General features: G+C 39.9%; 3 protein-coding genes across 11 annotated transcripts in view; 2 read left to right on the top strand and 1 right to left on the bottom strand.

The window, feature by feature from the left end:
* Nucleotides 1-2,981, bottom strand: part of ppp3ca (protein phosphatase 3, catalytic subunit, alpha isozyme) — a 63,479-nt gene extending 60,498 nt beyond the window's left edge. Inside the window, exon 1 of one of the 5 annotated variants that reach the window (XM_048166138.1) lies at nt 2,495-2,981. In XM_048166138.1, coding sequence (XP_048022095.1) covers nt 2,495-2,555 — 61 coding nt within the window. In that variant the 5' untranslated portion in view covers nt 2,556-2,981. The remainder of the gene's footprint in view (nt 1-2,494) is intronic. The other 4 variants (XM_048166139.1, XM_048166135.1, XM_048166136.1 and 1 more) reach the window with 4 other exon arrangements.
* LOC125252666 (serine/threonine-protein kinase pim-2-like) overlaps nt 1-26,901 on the top strand; it is a 681,247-nt gene that overhangs the window by 384,362 nt on the left and 269,984 nt on the right. The window lies entirely within an intron of this gene.
* cxxc5a (CXXC finger protein 5a) overlaps nt 6,731-26,901 on the top strand; it is a 49,775-nt gene continuing 29,604 nt past the window's right edge. The window contains exons 1-2 of one of the 5 annotated variants that reach the window (XM_048166163.1): nt 6,731-6,939; nt 8,741-8,873. The gene's annotated coding sequence lies outside the window, so the exon portion shown is untranslated. The other 4 variants (XM_048166159.1, XM_048166161.1, XM_048166164.1 and 1 more) reach the window with 4 other exon arrangements.

Below are 26,901 nucleotides of genomic sequence, written 5' to 3'. Positions count from 1 at the left end.
GCAAATGACACACCATGCACTGTTTTATGAAATCCTGCTTTGCTGCTGTGGGGATTCTATGCAGAGACAAATTCTTTGTTTGTCTCCTGTATTTGGAGCTGCACGCTGCTAAACATGAATGCTTAGCTAACCTGGGATTTTAGATGTGGTTATTTATTGATGCATTTTGTTGATGATAAAAGCCCTCAATTATACATAAGGGGGAGAGGAGACAGGGGTAGTTCAGAGAATGGCGTTACGGTTAAAACAGCCAGACCTAAAGTACCTCTATGAGGTAGCCGGTGCGTGGGAGGGGGGTCACTACTATGACTCATTATGTGTGGCAATGACTAATTCAACCTTAACTTTTAGAGAGGTCAGATGACTTGTATCAAAGCCTGAGTTTTAATGGCCCATGTCATAAGATCCTGCATTCAAAGGCAGATAAAAATCAAATGTTCTGCCAAAAATATTCTTGTCAACAAATCAGAACTGAACAACATGTGAAATGATCTTCAGGGTGATATGTGCGATTATGCGTAATATTCAGACACTAAATCAGCCTAACATCTCCTTTTATGCTCCACAGAAGTCATATGAGTTTTGAATGGTAAATCAACACACAGAAGATGGTACAAACACTACTCCCCCCATATCCCCCCTTACATAACATTGCATTACAACAGAATATATTATATTATATTATATTATATTATATTATATTATATTATATTATATTATATTATATTATATTATATGCATTTGCATCTCACATACTCGATTTCTGGGATATTGTATATAATTATGGGGGCGTCAGGGAGCCACCATTAATATGCGGGAGGCTCCCAGACCTTCCGGGAGAGGTGGGATGTCTGTAAATGATGACAGAATTTTCATTTTTGAGTGTTTTAGGTGTTAATACTATTTATCGAAACAACACAGTAAGAAAACACATTCAAATGTGGCCACATTAGCATGCAAATTGAATTGTTTCAAAAGTTCACAGACCCACAGATTTTTGCAATTCAAAACAGTCAGCTAGGCTGGAGTGTTAATTTGTGTAAAAAAAAAAGAAGAAAAAAAAGAGAGAAAAAGACCAGCATTGGGGTTTGACTGTTTTGAGCAGGCTGAATACCTCCAGAGTCTGCAATTCTACACAAATCTACCAGAATATATCTATTAGTATCACAATATAGCCAACAGCTCAAGTAATGCAAAGTTTAAAAGAAACTACATGTCTAATTAAATACTGAAGCACTATTATGATTCTTAACTTAAAAGACAGAAATGGATTAAACCTTATGCTGCCTTCACGTGCCATCGGAAATTTCACACTTCCCACTTCCGAAGTCGTGATTACGAGAAAATCGCATTCAAATTTTGACTTGCGAAGGCGTTCGTGTCCAAATTTTTAACTAGGAAACTGGTATCTATGATAATTCCGACGTGAAGGCAGCATAAAATTCCGTAAATTGTTGTTTACATTCATCTGCTTTTACTCATTCCAACACTAGTAGTGGTCTAGGCTTTATACTGACACCTATTGGCCTGGATGCATTAAGTTTAACTGCTGACACTCCTGAATCTGTTTATGTAGCTTTTCCTTTTTATTTTATACATATATGTTTTTTTTTTTCACGTTTCTCTATATTTCTCTGTCTGTTCAACTGTCTGATGGGTCACACTCAACACAACTATGCTGTTAGAATGTATGTTTACATTTATGCTTTGTAAAACATCCTGAGCACTGGCAAAATTAATGTTTTTTATTAGTTACACGGTCAATTGAATCACACGGCTGGTCATGTGATCCCAACATGGTGGCACCGATGAAGGGGGCAACCTTCTCCATGTAGAACAAAAAGGGCTTTTTGCTATTAGACTGATATAACTATTGACATTTATGTGTGTGTATGTATTATTTTAATACTATTTCTCAACCTTTCAAACCTTTTTAGTAAAAAATGACTGCATGCACCTTCACTTAAACGGAAATGTAGTATATATAAGATTATATTGAGTCTCAATGATCTGCTTTTATGTTCCTCTGTGAATATTAATGTGCGCTACGACGTGACCGGTAAATGCAAGAAAATCAATCAGACGCAACGGGGGCGTGACAGTTTCCAGCTCGAATGATTTACCCCTTCAGACTGGAGGCTTCCCCCCAGAAAGCAAACACCTAAAAACGAACTGAAAACCTTATTGCTTCATTGTCTCTGAAGAATACAGGAAGGGCTGCGTGATGCCACCTAAATCCTGCTGCATCACCGCCTCCACTGGATCTGCCTTATTTAACACATCTCCCTCTGCCTGCCCGTGACTCAATTAACATCAATCCAGAGCTTAGAAAATCATCGAAACGATCTCGTATCTCAAAACCATTCAGTCCTAAACACGAACCGAACATATTAATAAATGCGATCAAAATGTCTTAATTAGCTGTGAGAACATTTTAGTATTTAACAGTGATAACAGAAGAAAGATGCAGGTAGAAAAGAGGGACGAAACGTACACTTACATTTCACTACCCGATCGGTGGAGTTCAAGACCATGTCAGCGTTAGACATCTTCATGGGCAGTGGATGTCTCCAGGCGAATGTGTTTCTCCCTCCTCGCAGAAGAAGCGCTTTATTCTCGGCGTGTTTTCCCGATGGCGAGATGCGGTTGGTGCAGTGGCATCACTTGGATGCGTCTACTCCGTGTCTCACCGCCGGATAATGCTGCTGCTGCTGCTACTGCTGCCTAGAGAGGGTGGAGGAGGACGATGCTGTTGCTGCTGCTGAGACTGAGACTGTCGTGAGGGGGAGGATGAAGCTGATGGGGTGGGGGCGGTTGAGAGAAAGGAGAGAGAGAGAGCGCGCGCGCTCGGGAGATCCTTTCAGCGCGTTGCACCACCCCGACATGGCGAAGCGGGGAACTCCCACGCACCCATGTGAAGGGGCTGCGTGATGCTGCCATCAGGTGGAGGTGAAGGGCTTTCCCGAGAAGGCGCCGCTCGCTCAACGCCATGACTGGTAATCAAGTTGATATGCCACTCAGGTCTGTACGAATGTGTCCCGCATGTTGCATCGTCCCACACTACCATCATTGAAGAGGAGTGGTGAATTTATTTTTCTAAATACATAACGCGAATTTTCAGTGCTCTTTTAAATGGGAGTTATGGATAATGATCACAATTATAGTGTCGGAGAGTTTGGCATGGTAATGAGTATGACAATGTTGATATGTTTGGACTTGGTGGAATAGATTTGATACGCTACTGCTGCTGCAGAGCAAGTATAGATCTTGCGACTGCCAATACTGAACAAGCATAAATGCAGGGTTGCCAGGTCTGTTCAACCCATTGGCTTGTCAAAAAAATAGCCCAATGCGATTTTCTCCATTGGATTCTCCACTGAATTTGTACGTCTGGGGGGTGTTTTTGGGGTGTTGGAGTGCCAAAATAGTACGTATGGGCGGAAATCAACCTACGGAAAATTGTTTTACCCGCGGCAACAACTTAAAAGTAGCCCAATTCTGCTGGAAAACTGCTGACTTGGTAACACTGCATAAATGAATCACCCCCATAGCAAATCTATACAGGTGGAGCTGGGGAAGGTGGCTAATACAACGGAATCAATTGACCCTTCGCTAGGAGTTTGATTGGCAAGCGATCTAACCAATCAGAACGCAGAATCCGCCATTTGTCCGACAAAGCAGTCAGGAGTTAGAAGATTATAGGGTTAGTTCACCCAAAAATGAAAATAATGTAATTTATTACTCACCCTCATGTTGTTCCACACCTGTAAGACCTTCGTTCATCTTCGGAACGCAAATTAAGATATTTTTATTGAAATCCGATGGCTCAGTGAGGCCTCCATAGCCAGCAATGACATTTCCTCTCTCAAGATCCATTAATGTACTAAAAACATATTTAAATCGGTTCATGTGAGTACAGTGGTTCAATCTTAATATTATAAAGCGCCGAGAATATTTTTGGTGCGCCAAAAAAACAAAATAACTACTTATATTGTGATGGCCGATTTCAAAACACTGCTTCTGGGGCATATTCTTCGTATGTCGCTAACTCACTTAGCTGGATTGACTGATGGCGATTTGGCATGATCTTGGATTGTTCGGTTCTTCGACGCTCATCCTGGACATGCTGTCATAGCAACAGGTCCGTAAGCTCAAACCTGCTCGGGAGCAGGCTTATTTCATGTAAACAGGATTGGATTGCATCTTTTTAAGCGGAGGTGATGCTTAAAGTCTGTCCCAGCCACTGCTACTTTCCCACAAGAGTACCCTAATGTAAACCAGGGACAATAATAATGATTTAAAAATAAATTTGCAAATAATACTATAATGCCATGTAGTGTCATAATATAGACACCTACAGTTTTACTCTTTGAGAGATTCATTCGTGAGGGAATAATTACGTAATAATTTTTATTGGAGTCTTACACACATGATGTACAGATGTCTATGCCTAAGATGTCTAATGCATTTGTGCATTTGAACCGCGACAGATATTATGGGAGTGGCTTGATGAAGCGCAGGAGATGCAGATAACTTGATCTTGACCCTTAAGAAACTTTAATTAATCAAATTATTGTCAAATATGCTTCAAAGGTAAATTAGTTGCTAATTACAACACTGAAATAAAAAATTGCCTGTACAAATACTAGAAATTGTGAATATAGCCTAAATAATTGGGTAATCATGTAAAAAAAAAAATATTGCACATTTCATTTATCTATTATAACATTTATGTCGTTCTTCTGTCATTTATTCGCTTGTCTAGAAATTCGTCAAGTTTTTAGTCAGGTGTCTTTTCTCATTCTATGATGTCATTACGTTGCCGTCTTGACTCCAGCCAATCGCTGCATTGCTGATTGTGGTTTCGTGTATCGATACATCTGCCCTTTTCATGGAACACGAGAACACGCAGTAATCTTAGACAACTTAATCCAGATATTTTAATCCAATCTGCAAATTCGTTTGAAGAACCAAATTAGCCAGAGTTCAGTTATCACGATTAGACGATCTGGCATCTGTCAAATCATCTCAGATGTATTAAGCGAGGTACGAAGAATATGCCCCAGGTTATGATTCTATGTTATGATTCTTCTGTGTTGAATCATGATTCGGATCGCGTGTCAAACCGCCAAACTGCTGAAATCACGTGACTGTGGCGCTCCGAACCGCTGCTTCGATACGCTGATTCATTATGTTCCGAAGCTTCCTGAAGCAGTGTTTTGAAATCGGCCATGACTATATAAGTCATTATTTTAGTTTTTTTGGCGCACCAAAAATATTCTCGTTGCTTTATAATATTAATATTGAACCACTGTACTCACATGAACTGATTTAAATATGTTTTTAGTACATTAAAGGATCTTGAGAGAGGTAATGTCATTGCTCCCTATGCAGGCCTCACGGAGCCATCGGATTTCAACAAAAATATCTTAATTTGCGCTTCGAAGATTAACAAAGGTCTTACGGGTGTGGAACGGCATGAGGGTGAGTAATAAATGACAGAATTTTCATTTTTGGGTGAACTAACCCTTGAACCTCTGTGGACTTAAACTTGAAAAATGGTGTGTACTGACATCTTTCTGCATTTGAAACAACATTCCTCCTCATGTTCATTCATATTTGATGCTATAAATTAACTAGTAGGAAGAGATGATCGGTTTATGAACCGCTTGAGCCGAGGCACTACAGCGATCTGTCACGACACATTAAAGAGCCACAACATGTTCAAATTACACAATTTGAAAGCTGAGACTTTGTTTAATATCATAAGTAACCTGCTCTGTCTTGTCTGTCGACGTGTTGTCAGTGTCCTCTTTGCTCCGCGATGTATTTTTCACTCTGTGTGGCGTGACAGCGCCATGGCTTGTCGGACAAAGCAACTGTAACTCAGGGGGGCGGGTCTTTGCGAAGGGTCAGCTGCGCCCTAGCGAATTATGTAATTGGGTTAAGGATTTATGATCCTGCACCATCTAGAGTTTCGTGACAGAACTTTGTATTTAATGCCACTTCAGTAAAAATGTCTGTGATAACTGAGTCATTAAAAATACAGAATTTTTTTAGGTAGCTAAAATAGCTGTAGTAAATGTAAATATTTTAAACAAAAGTTATGAATACTTTAAAAATGATCATGACAATTCTTACTATCTAAATAACATTATTTTAATTAATAACTCACTACTAAAACTGTGATAATTTGGTAAATGTAAAAAAAAGGGACAATTTTGCAAAAACGATTATAGTAAATATAGATATAATTTGTTTTTACCTGTTTTTGTCATTGTTGTTTTCTTAGCAATTGTTGACGATAATAGTCATGTTTATCATTTCTCAGTTGATTGAAACTCAGTTCTCAAATGGACATCTGATGTAACAGTCAAACGCCAATAGCTCTATTTGGTATTCTGTGGTATACTTTTTTTCACATTCACGCGTAAATCTTAAATCAAAATTCATATTTTTTGAGAATAGCCAAAAGGCACTGTACATGCCCCAGGCGACATTGACCAAGTTGAACCAGTGAGCTCAACCGGTGCAACAAGCAGCCAACTTTGAACTGACACTGTGGAAAGACATTAATGCGGCTTTTTCCTTACTGCTGAAAAACACAGCTGCAGGGAACTCCCATTGGTTCAGAGGGCTGAATTGTTTTTGCATTTCTAGAGTTAAGCAATACCTCATTCTTCCCATAGAGGTCAGGGCAGGCTAAAGTTATGCAAGCACAAACTCAGTTGCTGCGTTTCAAGCCACGTTCACCACAGTGCAGTAATATTCATATACCACATTTAAGATGATTTGTGCTCTGTATTGCTGATTAGAGCATACATGTGCGTGTAAGTACAGATTATTAGAAATTTGTCTTTTTCGATAAAATGTGCTACAAACACCAGCTAACATCGAAAGCCGCAGAAGTACCAAACAGTAGTCGTTATTGGTTATGAGGTAAGTCAGTAAAAATGGCATTTGGACGGGTGTCGCGGGCTTATCTTGAGAAATTAAGTTTGAATATGCACAAGCAATATACACGTGTAATAATACACGTGTTACAATTTTAGCAAAGCTGAATTTTCAGCATCATTACCTCAGTCTTCAGTCACATGATCCTTCAGAAATCATTTTAATATGCTGATTTGCTGCTCAAGAAACATTTCTTATTATCAGTGTTGAAAAAACAGTTGTGCTGCTTAAAGGTGCTAAAGAGGATGTTTTGTTTTATACATTTTTGCAATATTACTTGAAACTGTCTTTACTAACTGATAAAAGACCATTTATTAGGTGCACTGAAAGGAATAATATTAATATACATCATCTGTGCCCGAGGTAGGGCCTTAAAAACATCAGCCAATCGTTTGGCCCTCTGGCTTGTCACTCACTGCCATGACGTTCGTTGTGAGAGACGTGCGCGCTCCAGTAACTTTCCACACTCCACAGGCGCCACATGCAATGTTTTTGTCCGGAGACAGGAGTAAAAACTTAAGATTATGAGTTACCTGCGGTGAGTCCGACATAATGAATCCAAAAAACACGACACAGCGAATGCCGGTGGTAAACACTCGTGTTCCAATACTCGTGCACGAGTTTTGGGAGGCGTTCCTTTGAAATCTTACACATGCGCTCATTTCAATAACTCAGTAACAGTCTTTGGATTCTCAGTCAACGAAAAAATCCTTTCTATCACCTTTAATATTTTTGTAGAAACTTGATTTTTTTTTTTTCTGGATACTTTCTGAACGTACAGTACAGTCCAAATGTTTGGAACCACTAAGATTTTTAATGTTTTTAAAAGAAGTTTCGTCTGCTCACCAAGGCTACATTTATTTAATTAAAAATACTGTAAAAAACAGTAATATTGTGAAATATTATTACAATTTAAAATAACTGTTTTCTATTTGAATATATTTGACAAAGTAATTTATTCCTGTGATGGCAAAGCTGAATTTTCAGCATCATTACTCCAGTCTTCAGTGTCACATGATCCTTCAGAAATCATTCTAATATGCTGATCTGCTGCTCAAGAAACATTTAATGTGTACAATTGTACAAAATATTTGTGTACAATATTTTTTTTCAGGATTATTTGATGAATAGAAAGTTCAAAAGAACAGTGTTTATCTGAAATCTAATCTTTTGTACCATTATAAATGTCTTTACTGCCACTTTTGATTGATTTAATGCATCCTTGCTGAATAAAAGTATTCATTTAATTTCTTTTCAAAAAAATAAAAATTCTTACTGACCCCAAACTTTTGAACGGTAGTGTATAATGCTACAGAAGCTTTGTATTTCAGATAAATGCTGTTCTTTTGAACTTTCTATTCATCAAGGAATCCTGAAAAAAAAAGTACACAACTGTTTTCAACATTGAAAATAATCATAAATGTTTATTGAGCAGCAAATCAGCATATTAGAATGATTTCTGAAGGATCATGTGACACTGAAGACTGGAGTAACGATGCTGAAAATTCAGCTTTGCATCACAGGAATAAATTACTTTGTCAAATATATTTAAATAGTACACAGTTATTTTAAATTGTAATAATATTTCACAATATTACTGTTTTTTACTGTATTTTTAATTAAATAAATGTAGCGTTGGTGAGCAGACGAAACTTCTTTTAAAAACATTAAAAATCTTAGTGGTTCCAAACTTTTGGACTGTACTGTATATAAATTATATATATATAAATGTAATTTTCAGGTTGTTTCTCACACATTTATGTTGTTCTTGTTGTTCTTGTTTTAGAACCTGAGAGTTTCTTGCATGGAAAAGAGTTGTATTCTTCAAAACATTCCCTTTAGTGTTCCATAGCAGGACGTCTTACCGGTTTGGAAAGACATCTGGATGAGTAAATGATGACTGAATATTTCTTTAAAAGGTTAGTTCACCCAAAAATGAATATTATGTTATGAATATTAATTACTCACCATCATGTTGTTTACCTCTTTATTTACAAAATATCAATCTCCAATGCACGCTCACGAGATCACCACGATGCATTCGTGTTGTGCAGATGCGAGACCAGATGTTGTTGCGTGAACGTTTGTTGGAGATTAATATTTTGTGAATAAAGTGGTAGGTTTTTTTGCGCAGACAAAAAGCACTCTATAATCTCATGTGACTTTGCCCCATTCATTCTCAATGTCGGGTGTCTCTGGGTGTCGCTGTTTGACAGTGTTTCTTTAGAAAAACGAGTGACTTTTACACTTTTTAATGTCAAATTTTGTAACATCTGCATTGTTTTATTTTTGTAATATTGATTATTTTCTCATCCAGTTATTTTGAGGAGGCACTGCCTCCCTTGCCTCCTCAGAGGAAACACCCCTGTGGCTTACCTATAGTTACCTCTGCATATTAAACTATGGAATAATTGAAAGTAAATAGGCACACTAACATATTCTAGGGTTAGTTCACCCCAAAATGAAAATTTTGTCATTAATTACTCACCCTCATGTCATTCCATCTCATCTCTTTAGACTTCCGTTCATCTTCGGGACACAAATGAAGATATTTTTGATGAAATCTGAGAGATGTCTGTCTTTGTAACTACCACTTTGACGCTTCAAAAATTTCATAAAGAGATCATAGAACTAATCCATATGAATTGAGCGGTTTAGTCAAAATTTTCTGAAGAGACTTGATCGCTTTTTATAATGAAAAGATTTAATTTAGGTTTTTATTCACATGTAAACATTGATCAGCGAACATAAGCAGAAGCTCAACCGAACATGAACAAACCTCTTCCAGAAGCTCAAACGTGCCGCGTAACACACGAGAATGAACCTCATTGGTTAAACAGCACGTTTGAGCTTCCAGAAGAGGTTTGTTTTGCTCGATTCCCATCTCTTTATGGCCTTTTTGAAGCATTAAAGTAGTTGCAAAGGCAGTCAATGGAGAGACAGAAACCTCAGATTTCATCAAAAAGATCTTCATTCGTGTTCTGAAGATGAATAAAAGTCCTACAGGTTTGGAACGACACGAGGGTGAGTGATTAATGGCATCATTTTAATTTTGGGTCGAACTAACTCTTTAAGTACGCAATATAGCCAGATGACCACTAGATGGTGATCTTTCATTGTATGTTTTTCTCATACGTTCTTTCTCTGAATGACTAGAGAAAGCTAGATTCCTTCTTTCCTACATCATTATGCATCTGTTCTTTGTTTCATAGTCATTTTCGTGGTTGACACTTAAACATGCGCTGTTGGGCCGATGTTTCGTGTTTAGGAATCCCTGATGAGATCCAAACATTTTTCCATTGTACCCTAGTGGATTTGCCTCATCAGCATCTCCTGTGAAAACATGAGTATTAGACCACACCTGTTCCTCTGATGACAGTACCAGTCATTTGGCTCTTGAGTTCCCTAATTCACTTTTGCCTGTCAGTGTTGAGATGGATCTCTGTGCAGCAGGGCTCAGATGGAGCTCACTTGCTCTTATACTACTGTGTCAAAGGCAGAGAGATAGCACAAGCTTTTCACTGTCATCCTTTCAGGGGCGGCTTTGCAGACAACCATATGCTCTTGAACACAGAGGGAGACTCAAAGAAGTGTGTTCCAATAGCCAACACGTTAAATGAAAAGGGCAAGAAACAGTCTAGAGGATACAAGAGATGCGTTAAACAACAATGCAACTTTGAAAAACAATCGAACAAATGACGCATTAGTGAAACAGATGATCCAGAATGATGGGAAGCTTGTTGTGCTGAGGCGGCGGTGGGAGGTGAGCATGTAAAGGAGTGCTGGGCTGTGCCTCGGGGCAGAGAGGACAGAGCGGCACTGCGGTGTTTGTTTGGAAATCTCACACAGCTCGCAACATTCCTGAGCGTCTGCGAAGCCGGACATCTTTCTCTGTTCGCTCTCTGGCATTTCTTTTTTCGGACAGTCTTCTGGGGCACTCCTGCGGTGCTAGTATTGCAGCTGGTCTGGAGTGGGAAGCAGTGGGCAGCGTAAAACTAATACTTACCCCCCCCTCTCTTTCTCTGTCTCACACACACACCCACACCCACAGAGAGAACGCAACAAAGATCTGAGTGTGGCCGTAGCCCCGGGGCAAGCGCGCCCACCACCACTCTCCTGTGTCACGCATTGCTGCTCCCTGCCGTAGCAGTAGCACTCATTCTTTTTCAGCCAATGTTCAGCCAAACAGGCAGCTCGGTATTTTCCATTTGGCCATCACTTTTAGGACACACATTTAGTAACTTATTGAACGCATGTAAAAGCTTATGTTTTTATATAGTTGAATAAAATTTGAAAATATACTGAGCTTGTGTTTAATTTCTAACATTTAACCAAAAACCTATTCAAAAAACCCATTGAATTCAGGATGATGGAAGCGGAAGTGTTAAAATGCTAACTCGTTTTTGTGTTTTGGCCTACAAAAATACGTCATCCCTGCACCACTCTATAGCAAACCACAACCATCCAACAAGTCAATCAATTCCTCATGGACAAAGTCCCGTCCTTTTGTTCTTGATTGAAAGGCCGATTTACTCTGATATACGTCACAATAAGGAAGAAAATAAATTTTGTTTCATTTTGCCACATTTAAAGGTAGAGTAGGCAATTTCAGAAAGGCTAGTAATAGCAAGCTATAGCTTTGAAAGCATGAGATCCCACCCTTGCTTCAGGGCGCTCTCCAAAGCCATGCCTCCTCCAAAACGCATGAGCAGAGTGTAAACCCAAATGCAAACGGCTGCAGATTAATTTCGGCGTTGATAGTGTAAACATAGAAACACATAAATCTGAGCAAGCTATAGCTTTGAAAGCATGAGATCCTTCAAGCCACGCCTCCTCCAAAACACATGAACGCGCACAGCCAGAGCTGAGTCTGCAAAGTGTCAAGAGAGACGGTGTTAAATTACCTCATGTTAGCACATAAAATTACAATAATAATGAATGTTAACTGCTGCAGATTAGACATGTAGACATAGAAATGCATAAATCTGAGTCTGAGGACGTGAAAGCCAGCTGCTGTTTGTTTGCGGCGCTTAGTGACTTTCTGTGTGCAACTCTGTGTAGCTTTATGGAACGTGTCACGTTTGATGTATGCGTGTGATCAGAGTGCACGGAGATATGGGAATAAATATGTTGACAGGCAGCTAGGACATTGTATCATTGCATTTGGACCGAATGCATTGATTGATCGAACATTTATTGGTCCTGAGACTTGAGATATACATTCTTTAATATTTAGACCACTTCTATTATTGATTGCTATCAGGATGTGAAGAGAGTTTCAACCAGTATAACAAAAAGTGTTTATTAAAAAACAAATTGCCTACCCTACTTTTAAGTGTGTAAGTTGAGTAATAAAATGCTGTTGTTGCTCTTGTTAATATTGAACTGTGTGTGAACATAACCATATCAATTTAACAGGATAATATTTTGCTGCTGAATGGGTCCAGTGTCATTTTATGTCTAATAATCTAGATTCTAGAACAAATACAAGTGTGCTATAGTCATATCCAATCAAATGTTTAATAATTTAAAAGCTTAATTCTGGCTAGGAATTTAATTAGGGGTGAATTCAGGTTGAGTGGGACACTTTTTGCCATTGAGATGACTGAGGAAAAGTGTCCCAATCAACCCTATAGGTTGAAAAAAATTTTTTTTTAAAATTAATTTACTTTATAAGAATTTAAGGATTTTTTAAAAATAAAGTGGTAAATTATGTTTTGCGCAAAAAACAAAGGCACTCGCACTGCTTAAATCACTGAAGTCACATGGATTACTTTAATGATGTCTTTACCACTTTGCTTGAAAGTGTCAGTTGCATAGCTGTCAATGGAGGGTCAGAAAGCTCCCAGATTTCATTAAAAAGAACTTTATTTGTGTTCTGAAGATGAATGAAAGTCTTACGGGTTTGGGACGACATGAGGGCGAGTAATTAATGACAGAATTTTCATTTTGTTCATGAAAAATTATACATAATTTTATCTTCTCTTTGTAATTTAATGTCACTATAGTACAATATTGTCCTATTCAAATTATGTGATAAACAAGTTAAAGGGTTAGTTCACCCAAAAATGAAAATTCTGTCATTTATTACTCACCCTCATGTCGTTCCACACCCGTAAGACCTTCGTTAATCTTCGGAGCACAAATTAAGATATTTTAGTTGAAATCCGATGCCTCAGTGAGACCTCCATAGGGAGTAATGACATTTCATTTCTCAAGATCCATAAAGGTACTAAAAACATATTTAAATCAGTTCATGTGAGTGTCACAGAACCCTTGTTTCCCTGGACTTCAATTCCCAAGAGCCTCCTGTTCTCCACACCTGCACTCACTTCCCTCGTCAGTTCCTCATCAGCACTCATCACCTGCACCTGGACTCTATTGTCAGCACTCCCCATATATTGCACTCACTCCCTTCACTCCTCGTCCGTTCTCTGTTGTAATACTGTTGTGTTAACGTTATGTTTGGTGTTTCCTTGCCTTTGTTTGATTAAATCTCTATGTTATTGTGGAAATCCGTATCTGCCTCATCTCTACACCACCATACCGTAACAGAAGAACGGACCAATACCGACCGGATTTTCCACAGAAAAAAAAATGGAGACTTTCATCGGCTCCCAGGCTCCAACTTCTCCCTCACCTAGCACTCCTCTGACTGCTGGCGAACGCCTCATCGGGCTTCTACAGGTGGGTCGTTCGCTGGAAAGGTATGTGGAGGAGTTCGTTGAGCTCGCTTATGTGTCTGACTGGCCTGAAGCAGTTTTGATCTCCCTGTTTCTGGATGGACTAGATGATGACACCATCCGTTTTAGTGAACCCGATTATCGTTTCTCCTTAAGCGAAACCATAAATTCCATTTTATGGTTAAATGATTCCAAATTTATCGTTGATTGGGTTCAGGATGGGTGTCTGTCTCTAGTCCATCCAGAGACACGGTTGGCCGGGCCAGTCAGTCAACCTCCGGCTTCCTCCGCATACCCCTCCAGCGAACTCCCTGCCTGCCCCACACGGAACCCACAGTCCTCAACTGGGTCCCGTAAGCGGAGGAGGAGGAAGCAAGCCGCTCCAGTCTCTCCAGAGCCCGCTCCAGTCTCTCCAGAGCCCGCTCCAGTCTCTCCAGAGCCCGCTCCAGTCTCTCCAGAGCCCGCTCCAGTCTCTCCAGAGCCCGCTCCAGTCTCTCCAGAGCCCGCTCCAGTCTCTCCAGAGCCCGCTCCAGTCTCTCCAGAGCCCGCTCCAGTCTCTCCAGAGCCCGCTCCAGTCTCTCCAGAGCCCGCTCCAGTCTCTCCAGAGCCCGCTCCAGTCCCCACAGAGCCAGCTCCAGTGCCTGTGGGGATTTTAATTGTATTTGAGGGGATGAACGAGCCCGCTCCAGCCCTTTCCGAGCCTGCAGCTCCAACCCTGTGCGAGCCACCAAGTGAGGTGGCCTGGCTTATAGACTTTTGGACAGAGCCAAGTTCTCCAGTCTCCGCCGAGCCAAGTTCTCCAGTCTCCGCCGAGCCAAGTTCTCCAGTCTCCGCCGAGCCAAGTTCTCCAGTCTCCGCCGAGCAAGCCGCTCCAGTCTCCGCCGAGCAAGCCGCTCCAGTCTCCGCCGAGCAAGCCGCTCCAGTCTCCGCCGAGCAAGCCGCTCCAGTCTCCGCCGAGCAAGCCGCTCCAGTCTCCGCCGAGCAAGCCGCTCCAGTCTCCGCCGAGCAAGCCGCTCCAGTCTCCGCCGAGCAAGCCGCTCCAGTCTCCGCCGAGCAAGCCGCTCCAGTCTCCGCCGAGCAAGCCGCTCCAGTCTCCGCCGAGCAAGCCGCTCCAGTCTCCGCCGAGCAAGCCGCGCCAGTCTCCGCCGCCGGGCAAGCCGCGCCAGTCTCCGCCGCCGGGCAAGCAGCGCCAGTCTCCGCCGCCGGGCAAGCAGCGCCAGTCTTCGCCGCCGAGCAAGCAGCGCCAGTCTCCGCCGCCGAGCAAGCAGCGCCAGTCTTCGCCGCCGAGCAAGCAGCGCCAGTCTCCGCCACCGAGCCCTTCATTATGAACTTTGCAAAGACTATTTTCCCTCCCTGCCTCCCTCTCCCGCCTCCTCCCACTAATGTACTCACTGCACCTCCACCTCAAGCCCCTTCGCCCAGATCTCCACCTCAGACCTCTGGGCGATTACCTTCACCCTGGCTCCAACCTCCCTCGTCTCCACCGTTGTCCATCAGTCCTCCAGCCTCACAAGTCTCCATCCTGCCCCCGTTCACACCTTGGTCCCTCGTCAGCCTGCCCTCCCCTCTGGACTGCACTCCTCCGTCTCCGCTCCGTCCCTCCGTCCCTCGTTTCCAGTTGGCTTCCTCACTCCCCCTGGTGTTCACTCTGTTGTCTGTCGTCTGTGTTCAACTGCGGCCTTCTGGAGCCCCGGTTGCGCTTCGGTCGGCGGAGCCGCTGGTTCCGCCATCTCCCGCCGGTCCTTCAGCGCCGCCTGGGCTCGGCGACAATTCGGCTTCGGCTCCTGACCCGCCATGGCTGCCCGCTGCACCTGACCCGCCATGGCTGCCCGCTGCACCTGACCCGCCATGGCTGCCCGCTGCACCTGACCCGCCATGGCTGCCCGCTGCACCTGACCCGCCATGTATGCCCGCTGCATGTCTGCCCGCTGCACCTGACCCGCCATGGCTGCCCGATGCACCTGACCCGCCATGGCTGCCCGATGCACCTGACCCGCCATGGCTGCCCGATGCACCTGACCCGCCATGGCTGCCCGATGCACCTGACCCGCCATGGCTGCCCGATGCACCTGACCCGCCATGGCTGCCCGATGCACCTGACCCGCCATGGCTGCCTTCAGCCCCTGACCCGCCATGGCTGCCTTCAGCCCCTGACCCGCCATGGCTGCCTTCAGCCCCTGACCCGCCATGGCTGCCTTCAGCCCCTGACCCGCCATGGCTTTTGAACCTGCCCTGGAGACCTCCACTCCAGTTTGCTCCTCCCCCTGCACCAGCTTGAGGTCTCCAGGGCGCCCGCCCCCCTCCCGGTTGTTTCATCTACGGCGCGAGGACGCGCCTACCGGGAGGGGGGGTAATGTCACAGAACCCTTGTTTCCCTGGACTTCAATTCCCAAGAGCCTCCTGTTCTCCACACCTGCACTCACTTCCCTCGTCAGTTCCTCATCAGCACTCATCACCTGCACCTGGACTCTATTGTCAGCACTCCCCATATATTGCACTCACTCCCTTCACTCCTCGTCCGTTCTCTGTTGTAATACTGTTGTGTTAACGTTATGTTTGGTGTTTCCTTGCCTTTGTTTGATTAAATCTCTATGTTATTGTGGAAATCCGTATCTGCCTCATCTCTACACCACCATACCGTAACAGTGAGTACAGTGGTTCAATATTAATATTATAAAGAATATTTTTGGTGCGCCAAAAAAACAAAATAACGACTTATTTAGTGATGGCTGATTTCAAAACACTGCTTCAGGAAGATTCGGAGCACAAATGAATCAGTGTATCGAATCATGATTCAGATCGCATGTCAAATCAAGTGACTTTGGCGCTCCGAACAGCAGATTCGATACGCTGATTCATTTATGATCCGATGCTTCCTGAAGCATTGTTTTGAAATCGGCCATCACTAAATAAGTCGTTATTTAGTTTTTCTTTGGCGCTCCAAAAATATTCTCGTCGCTTTATAATATTAATATTGAACCACTGTACTCACAACAACTGATTTAAATATGTTTTTAGTACATTAATGGATCTTGAGAGAGGAAGTGTCATTGCTCCCTATGGAGGCCTCACTGAGCCATCGGATTTCAACAAAAATATCTTAATTTGTGTTCCGAAGACAAACGAAGGTCTTGAGGGTGAGTAATTAATGACATTATTTTTTGGGTGAACTAACCCTTTAAAGCTAAAAGTAAAGTCAAAAGTAATCTAAAAGTAGTCATTTTATAACCTAAATGTGTAATGTAATAGATTACTTTACTAACTGTTTTCATCATGTAATTTATTCAGTAACGGGCTACAATTTGTAAGTAATCTACCGTCACATGATTTTTCTAAAGGAATTAATACTTTTATTTAGAAGCTGCATTAAATTGATCAAAAGTGTCAGTAAAGACATTTACCCCCAGTTTCACAGACAAGGCTGTTCTAACTGAAAGCAACTGCACTGATATTTCTTAAAATATGTCAGTGCCATTGTTTTGTCTCAAGATGCACACCAGTAATTTTTTTTTTTTTTAAGGCATGTTTATAAAAACGACTTAATTGATCTATTTAAACGCAGGTCTAAGCCCTGTTTGTGAAACCGAGCCTTATAATGTTACAAATAACTTGTATTTCAAATAAATACTGTTCCCTTGAACTTTATTCAGCACAACTGTTTTCTACATTGATAATAATAAGAATTGTTTCTTGAGCACCAAATCAGCATATTGAATGATTTCTGAAGGATCATGTGACACTGAAGACTGGAGTAATGATGCTGAAAAATTCAGTTTTGCCATCACCAGAATAGATTACATTTTAAAAAGTATTAAAATATAAAATTATAATAATATTTCAAAATATGACTTTTTACAGTATGATGAAATAAGTAGTTTTATTATTTATCACGCTTTTAACATATAAATATATCACAAAACTTAGCCTAAACTCTAAAAAATGAAACAAATTTACGCAGTAAAATACCATTTTCAACAGTTTTGAAACAGTAATATACCATAAAAACAATGCATTCTGTGTAATAGGCTATTTGTCATGTCAAACGACAAATAAAATTAGCCAGAATGCATTGTTTTTACGGTATATTACTGTTTCAATGGAAAACTGTATTTTACTGTGTAACTTTGTTTAGTTTTTTACAGCTATTTTTTAGAGTGTATGTGTTTTGATGAAAACTTCTTAACAGCTGACGGTTTCCTCACGTTGCTATAGGCCACCTAAATACTTTGGGTTGCACAAGGAACACAAATTCCTATAAAAATAATTTGCCCACGCTAGCGTTGTACACACTTATATAAATTGAGTTTCAGTCACAAATGTCGGACGGTCGGATAATATTTTCTGTCCCCTCCCCCTCTTTTGGACCTGTTTCTGGAGGACTTGAGAGTTGGCGGAGCCCAGGCACAGAAAGCGGTCAGGCACTTCGACATGGAAGTGATTTTCAAAAGCGAAAGGAGGACGAACGGATTGACGTCTGCTTAATGTAAGATACGGTGAGGCCAGGCACTTTGCCAGAGCCATAGAGACACTCAGGGGATTACGAAGCAATGCGTGTCCAATTTATTCACGCCAGCCCGTCAGTGAGGGACTGGATGCGTCCATTGTGCGCTTATCTCTCTGACGAAACCCGTGCGTGTCAGCCCACGACCACGAAAATATGTCAGCAGTGAAACAAAAGCTAATTGTCAAACTTAGACAACCCGTGTAACGCAGCACAAACCTGGATTAGAAAACAGTGGCCTCTGTACATGCTAGATATTTTTTTCTGAACTGAGAAGAATCTGTATTGTTGATGTTCTGTATTTTTGACGGCTAATAATGAGAACAGTTTCTTATGTCAAAACTTTTTGCTTTGCAACAGCTTACTAAATAGGCTAAATGAGATTTATTATTAACATAATAAATTAGACATTAATTATTAACATTTATATTATGGTTAATGACATTTTAGCATTTCACAGAGCTGTTGCTGTGCTAGTGTTGTATTTTCACACAACTTGTAGCCTATATGTCAGTACTACAGTGTCAGACAGTTCTCATGTAATCACTATAGATTTACCAGAGCTTTATTCATTTTTGTCATTTCTTTCTTGGCAAAAGAGATTTACCAAAATGCTTTTATGGGAACGTTACCATGGCATCACCACACAGTTGCTATGGCATTACCAGAGTGTTACTATACCAAGATGTTTTGAATGTTACCCAAAGACATTGGGTATCTCTACGGATTCGACAAGAGATTGTCTTGTAGATCATTTCATAGGCTGTTTATCATGGTGATAATATGCATGCAGTTGCTGCAGTGCACTGAAATACCAAGAATATATGTGACTGGTATTCTTTATTAGCTTTTTTCCTTTGTCTTGTCATTGAAGTAGCCCGCATTTACATATATGAATAATTATTTGAAGCGTATTGTATATTTTATATACAGAAAAAATAGCCTGTATTTGACTGAAATTCCAGAATCATCAGCAAGCTGTCTAGATAGTGTGATGAATATGGTTGTCAATAAATGGGATGCTAAATATTTTATTTTGGCTTTAATAAGATTTTCCCAATAATAAATAGGCAAGAATAAACTTGGTGTCCTCCACAATTTCTGTTCTTTCCAAGAACGAGGCACTTGAATGCGACAAGCTCGTAATCATGACTTCAGAAGTAGGAAATTTCCAATAGCACAAGAAGGCAAGACTTTATACAACATGAGATCTTCATGAAGCAATGTCCAGATCTATGAATGCCATTGACATTCAATCAATGTTGTAAATGCAGCAATGTCTAAAAGCAACAGCAATGGAAACCTGGGATCCAAAATCAAGTATTTTGAAAATTGTAAAATGAATAAGAAATGTGCAAGATTTTGAATAGGTCTCTAAATTGTGTCATTGATCATGTGAACTCATTTTGGATGGTCAAGGCTGATTTATACTTCTGCGTTGAGTGTACGCCGTAGCTATGGCGTAGGCTGTGTGTACCATGTGTAGCCTACGACGTAGCCTGATGTGCACCTCTTCAAAAATGTAACAATCGGTCAATTCTACGTGGACCGCATGTGCTGTGATTGGTCTGCTAGAGCCCCTCCCTCGGGTCAAAAAACTGGCGTGGAGCTATAGAGTGCCCCAGGGATGACACGTTTTTGTAGGCCAACCCAGAAGTTAGCAGCGCACGGGTTCCCTCGGTTGAAAGCCTATGCATTTTCCCATAGACTTTTGGAAAATCAGAAAATAAGCTCTGTGTTTAACAAAGGGTTATGACACTTACACGTTTTGTCTATCAAGATAATCTTTACAAGTTAACCCAACATTTATAGATTTTGAAGCCTAAATAAAGTCGTCAGATATAAAAAGCTAACAGTAGGCTATAAACAGACTACAGCACACCATAGTCGCGGATCAACGTCGTCACCACCAAGCTTCCTCAAACTTTATTTAAAAAACAACTTTATATACAAACATGCTCGCTGATTATGATCTGTGCTGTTATGAATACTTATCCACTTTTTTATGAGAAATCCTGTCCAAATGTCCCGTTTTTAATGATGACGTCTAAAGTCCCCGCCAAAGGAAGTAGTCCCTTTTAACAGTTTGTTAGCAACCGCCGATTTTAAGACACAATAAAAGTTTAAAAAATCACAAGTGGGTTATAACTGGTGTGTTTTATATCATAGATCGAAACGTGAAAGTATTTAGAGGCTCTATAGAGTGCCCCAGGGATGACGCATTTTTGTAGGCAAAACCCGGAAGAGAGTTAGCATTTTAGGACTTCCGGTTCCAACGGCGTAAAGTCTATGGGGTTTTTGAACGGTTTTTTGCTAAATCGCCTGAAATAAGGTCCGTGGTTAACAAAGCCTCTAAATACTTTCACGTTTTGATCTATGATATAAAACACACCAGTTATAACCCACTTGTGATTTTTTTAAAACTTTTATTGTGTCTTAAAATCTGCGGTTGCTAACAAATTGCTAAAAGGGACTACTTCCTTTGGCGGGGACTTTAGACGTCATCATTAAAAACGGGACATTTGGACAGCATTTCTCATGAAAAAGTGGATAAGTATTCATAACAGCGCAGATCATAATCAGCGAGCATGTTTGTAAATAAAGTTGTTTTTTAAATACAGTTTGAGGAAGCTTGGTGGTGACGATGTTGATCCGCGACCATGGTGTGCTGTAGTCTGTTTATAGCCTACTGTCAGCTTTTTATATCTGACGACTTTATTTAGGCTTCAAAATCTATAAATGTTGTGTTAACTTGTAAAGATTATCTTGATAGACAAAACGTGTAAGTGTCATAACCCTTTGTTAAACACAGAGCTTATTTTCTGCGATTTTCCAAAAGTCTATAGGAAAAATGCATAGGCTTTCAACCGAGGGAACCCGTGTGCCGCTAACTTCCGGGTTGGCCTACAAAAACGCGTCATCCCTGGGGCACTCTATAGGAGAAGAGTGAGCGTTTTCAACTTCCATAGGAATGAAAAACACTCTGTTTCAGGGAACACACGCAAACATACTGCAACAAAAGTCATTACCTATTTGCCGCTTCTGTTTGTAAGCTTCTCTGACAACGTACATGACAAGCTGCTTCTTCTTCAGCTTTTGTTTTGATACTCAACATGACCACGGACACTGCCTACTAGTGGTCTACATGCACATCGACGCGGACAATGACGCAGAAGTATAAATGAAAACAGACGCATAGCCTACGGCGCAGAGGCTCCGGTGTAGGTCTGACGCAGAAGTATAAATCAGCCTTCAGGTGTTCTTAAAGGGATAGTTGGATAACCAAACACTTGATAGGCCCCATTGACTTCCATAGGAATTTTTTTTCCATATATATGGAAGTCATTGGGGCCCATCATTCTATACATACTATGTACATGTAGTTACCGACATTCTTCAAAATATCTTCTTTTGTGTTCAGAAGAAGAAAGAAATTCATACAGGTTTGGAACAACTTGAGGGTGAGTGAATGATGACAAAATTTTCATTTTGGGGTAAACTGTACCTTTAAGCATAAGATTCTCTTTGGAACATTTCAAATCATGCTGGACAGTGATCATCAGGTTTTACTCAAAACTACAGGGTTCATGCAAAGTGACCGCCCACTCTAAGCGGGACTCAAACCCAGGTCTGCCAGCATGGGAGTTGGGCCCTCTAACAAGGAGGCTAAAGACTGCAGTCACTATAGAGCACCTCTTGAGATCAGGGGAGTGAGGTTTACACACACACAGCACTTACTAGCTGGCCTCTGTTACACAAGCTCAAGTGATGCTGTCATTAAAGCAAAAGAGATGTAGGGTGAATTAAGGGTGATTGACATGAGGTCAAATGAGAGTATAACTGTACAGAGATTATTTTCTTGCCTATGAATGAAAATAAAAAGTTTTTTGCTGACCTAGCTGTGAGACCACATAATCAAAAAGGGATGCTCTCATTAGTGTGACATCATGTCAGTGGGCGGGGCAGGCATCAGACAGGATGTTGACCTTGAAATGCATGAAGTGGGGAAAATGGCATAAGCTTTAGCTCATTTTCATAATGAGGTCATAAAATTGTCATAGCTACTTTATTACACAAACCTTTAATGAAAAAATTTTAAGCACTATTGCAACAAAATCAGTAAAAACTGTGTTACTATAATGTTTCTATTTTTGGATTTAGGTTGTTTTTGTTGCTTTTCTTTAAGTAATACCCCATAAACATTGGGGCCACCAAACATTTCATCCAAATGTTACCGAAAAAAAAAAAAAAAGTTTTTGGATTTACAAGATTTTTTTGTTTTGGTGAAATTTGGTCCTGAAGTTTTTTTCGTTGTTTTTTTTACTTGGTTTACTTGATTTTTTTTAATTTATTTATTTATTTTAAAGGATTTAAGCCTTCTTTTACCTCAATTTCATGTGTTGTACTATATGAATTGTGGATGGATTTATAAACATTGAGAAATAAAGTTAAATGGAAATAATCATGCGCTCTTAATAATGATGAACTGACAAATCTTGCATATAATATTATTAAATAAGTATGAACTAACTTGTGCAGTAAATAGCTTACACAAACCTAAATCTGTGTGTTATCCCAATCACCCAAATGTTTCCCCCCAAAAAATTATGTTATGCATCCCTTCATTATAATATAACATTGTTTCCTCCTCAAATGGTAATATCTTCAGTATTACAGAAATGTATCGTATGTTCGGCTGATTTTTTTTTTAATTTATGGAAACTTGGCAAGAAACCTTATACACAAGGTGAAAATTCAAAAACTGTCCCAATCTTAATTCACCCTACTAAATATTAAGAAATTCTGAAATTCATATTTATATTTTAATTAAACCTTTCGCTCAAATTCTAAATGGGAAAATACTGTAATTTCTAACAGGAAAAAATATTAATTTAGAAAGATGCAAAAAAGGAAGCCTTTTATTAAAGACTCTAGGACTCAACTGTAGCCTATTTATATTAAAGTATTGGCACACTTGCTAATATAAACCTGTAACTGCAGCCAAACCACATAGTGGCGTGTCGTTTGGCTAGCTTTGACAGCTGAGGAAAAACAATATCCTTTTAATGCTGATGAATAAGATAAAATATCCTTGCGTCAGGAGTAAACTGTCTTTGATGCGCCTTCAATGAAGTGAAGGTTTCAGTAAAGGCGATATTTGTGTGTGAGAGAGGCGAGTATTGGTAGCACATCCCCTCCCCATTCTCTCGCTCGCTCGCTCTCTCTCTCTCTCTCTCTCGCTCGCACGCGCGTTATTTTCCAGCTCGGAGCCTCAAACCCGCGCGGCTCGATCGATTCGCATTGATTGTCCCTGACGAGCTGCTCCACTTTCTAGCCAATGTCAGCCCGTCTGCGATCGGGAAGGAGAGAAATGAAGGAAAATCTCTGCCGCCCTGGCGGTGTCATTTCCACACACTTCGGTTGGCCGCCTGCCAGCAGACAGGACATTCAAAAGAAGCGGAGTGGACTGAGCGAAACCAGGAGCCGAACGACCACAGCTGACCCCTGTTTACCAGAGCAGACCACTCAATTCATAGCGGAATAACGTGTGTTCTGCGTCACTAATGTGCACGGACATTTTAAAAAGCGTGTTTTAATCTTGTTATTCATGTGTTATTAATGTTATTCATATGTTTGCATTTCATTTTCACACTCTCATGGGTCAATGATAAAAATGTCCGAGTTTATAAAAAAGAGGAAATACTTTTAAACACTTCTAGTTCTAAAAATGTCAAATTCTAAAATTTCTAGTTTTTAGAAATGCAATTTTTGTATACATGTTGGTTTCATATTTTTTTTTGAATGAACTAAACAATATATGTCAAATTGATTAATCACGATTAATCACACCTAACATAAAAGTTTGTGTGTGTATAATATATCGATTAATCGCGAATAAATCGATTAATTGCATCTAACATAAAACTTTGTATATATATATATATATATATATATATATATATATATATATATATATACACATATTTACATTGCGATGCGATTAATCGATTTGACACCACTAATATATATATATATATATATATATATATATATATATATATATATATATATAAAAACATGTTTCTTTCTAATATATCTAAAATATTAGATAAAAATCATGAGATTTCTGAATTTTTTTTTTTTTTAAATTGAATGACACTGACAGTCATGATGGGTCTAAATGAATCCTTTATTTTTTATGATTTTTTATGATATATAAAGTGTTGTCAAATCAATTAATCAATTAATTGAATTAAAACAAATCAATTAATTGTATATAGGCCATATATATATATATATATATATACATATTTACAATGCGATGTGATTAATCGATTAACAGCACTATATAATATATATATATATATTGTGTGTTCATATGTATATGAATATTTCTAATATATCTAAAATATTACATAAAAATTATGAGATTTCTGTTTTTTTTTTTAATTGGACGACACTGACAGTCATGATGGGTATAAATGGGTCCTTTATTTTTTTATGATTTTTTTTTGTCACATGACAACAAAATGGCTTTGTGCATGTTGATTATGTTATACTGACTTTGATTTGATGTTTTTTAAATATTAATAATGCAATGCTTAATTTTAAATAAATAGAACTGAAAGATTACGTAAGACTAATTGCAAGATTTTTCTTTTTCTTTTCAAGAATTTCAAACATTTTTTCTTATTTGCAATCACAGTTACACCACTAAGAGACATTTTCTTACTTTAAGCCTTAACATCAAAATCATAAAAATACTTTTAATTCACAAATTATAAACATGTTAATCATATAAGAGTCTTTTTTATATATTGTGGAAGAAAAAAAAACAACAACAACAGAAATGCATTTTTAATGCATTTTTAATGCATTTCTGAATAACCTCAGATCTGGACAAAAATGAGCATCAAGCCATTGACCCACAATGCATAAAATTAAAATGGCAGCCAATAAGGTGTGACTAGTCTATAGTATCGCAGAGGAATTTGCTCTACTGCTACTAAATCTTAATTCAAATAAAATATATATTAACATTATATTATTTGCATAACAAAGTCTCAAAACATAATTGAAACTTTTATACTTTATTATTCCATACTATTTTTTTCCGTTAAGTAATGCAAAAATATCTCAAAATGAAAACAAATAGTAGGATTACAAAGTCATGCAGTCACCACGTGCATCCTTCTGACATTGTTTGATGGTAAATATGAATGTGTTGAAGGGAAGTTCAGTCTTAAAGCGGTATGACGACATATTAACTTTTGCTCCTAGAGAAAAAAATCACAGGCAGCACAGTGCATAGGGAGCCAGAGCCGACACAAATCTCCGTCAGCAACATCAACCCTCAAATCTTTCACAATGTACGAGCACATCGACAAACACCCAACACGTTACGCCTCGACATTTAAAACGTCGCCAAAAAGAGGCGCTGCGTAACGCGAAATGTCTTTGTTTATTTGTATATTTTCTCCGTCTCAGCGTCGCCGAAAGTCCAGTTCGGTTTTTACGTGAAGCTCCAAAAATCTATGAAATGTGTTTGCATGTTCTTCTGGATGTAGAGGTGGGATTGCGAGAATCGAAAGGTTGGTGAGCCCACACGCTCAGCTTCCCAGAAAGTACGTTTAGCAATAATTCACTATTCTCTTCCTCACGCGCTCGGCTCGGTCGAAGGCTACATGATTTCTGGAAGTGGAGAATAAGCTTTTTCTCCCTTCTTTTTGCCATCAATCTCAACGACAGGCTTGGAGAAGGGGCGCTCGGACAGTGGAAGCCCTCCCCTCTGCTCGGATCTGCCTTGGTAGGTGCGAATAAAAAAGGGGCCAGTGTTTGCAAATATGCAGATACATCGAAAGGGGGGGAATCATACTTTGTTGAAGTCTGCTCAAAGTTGGGATGTCATCTTCCTAACGATCTTGTTGGCTGGGAGAACGGGAGAATGATTGTTCCGTACATTGTCAGTCGTGCTGCTGCAGACCGTACACTGGCACCGCAGAGACCCAGGTTTCAGATCATTGAGTCTAGACAAAAGGTATTTTTGTGCTGCTTTAATGTCAAATTAAATTAAGAACCGACACAAATTTTTAGCGACTGGACAATATTGACAGATTTTTTATTTTTTTTGCTTCAGTCATTTTCCTATGGAAACACGATCACGCTTCCCAGGAAGTAATATTGCTTTGATTCCTTAGAACGCAAGTATCACATTTAATCAATTGACAGAATATATACATTGTAATCGTATTTAAATTCTATGGTGGACTGTACAAACTTAACGCTCTCTTGAATAATTTGCTTGTAAAATTATGATTCCGATGACGTTTATGATAGTTGTTCCAGCATGTAACGACAGGTGGTATTGTAGTTATAGTGATGCGTAATGTTATAGACGCGGAACTTTTGGTCTAGCAGCAGCAGCAGCACACCTGTGCTATTACTAAAACGCGGTGGTCGTTATTATGACGGTTTATTGAAAAATAAAAAGGGCTTTTTAAATGCATTTCAGTTCGTTTGTTTAGTCGCTCGTGATTTGTGTTGATTAGTGCAACTCATCGCGGTGGGATTAGGCAAAAATGTGCGCTTCATTGTTCAATGAGAGGATATTATCTGGCTGATGTCGCCGCGGAGAGCGCGCGGGGATTTACTGCTGCAGTCCGCGGCCGACAGCGCGCGGCGCTCATGCACGCACTGTTTGTGTGATTGCCAGTCATTAACTTTCACTATGAGTTGGGAGAAGTTTTCAAGCGCATTTAACTT

Source organism: Megalobrama amblycephala, linkage group LG18, assembly GCF_018812025.1.
Source record: "Megalobrama amblycephala isolate DHTTF-2021 linkage group LG18, ASM1881202v1, whole genome shotgun sequence".
Classification (NCBI taxonomy): domain Eukaryota; kingdom Metazoa; phylum Chordata; class Actinopteri; order Cypriniformes; family Xenocyprididae; genus Megalobrama; species Megalobrama amblycephala.
This window is presented reverse-complemented; position numbering and strand designations above follow the sequence as displayed.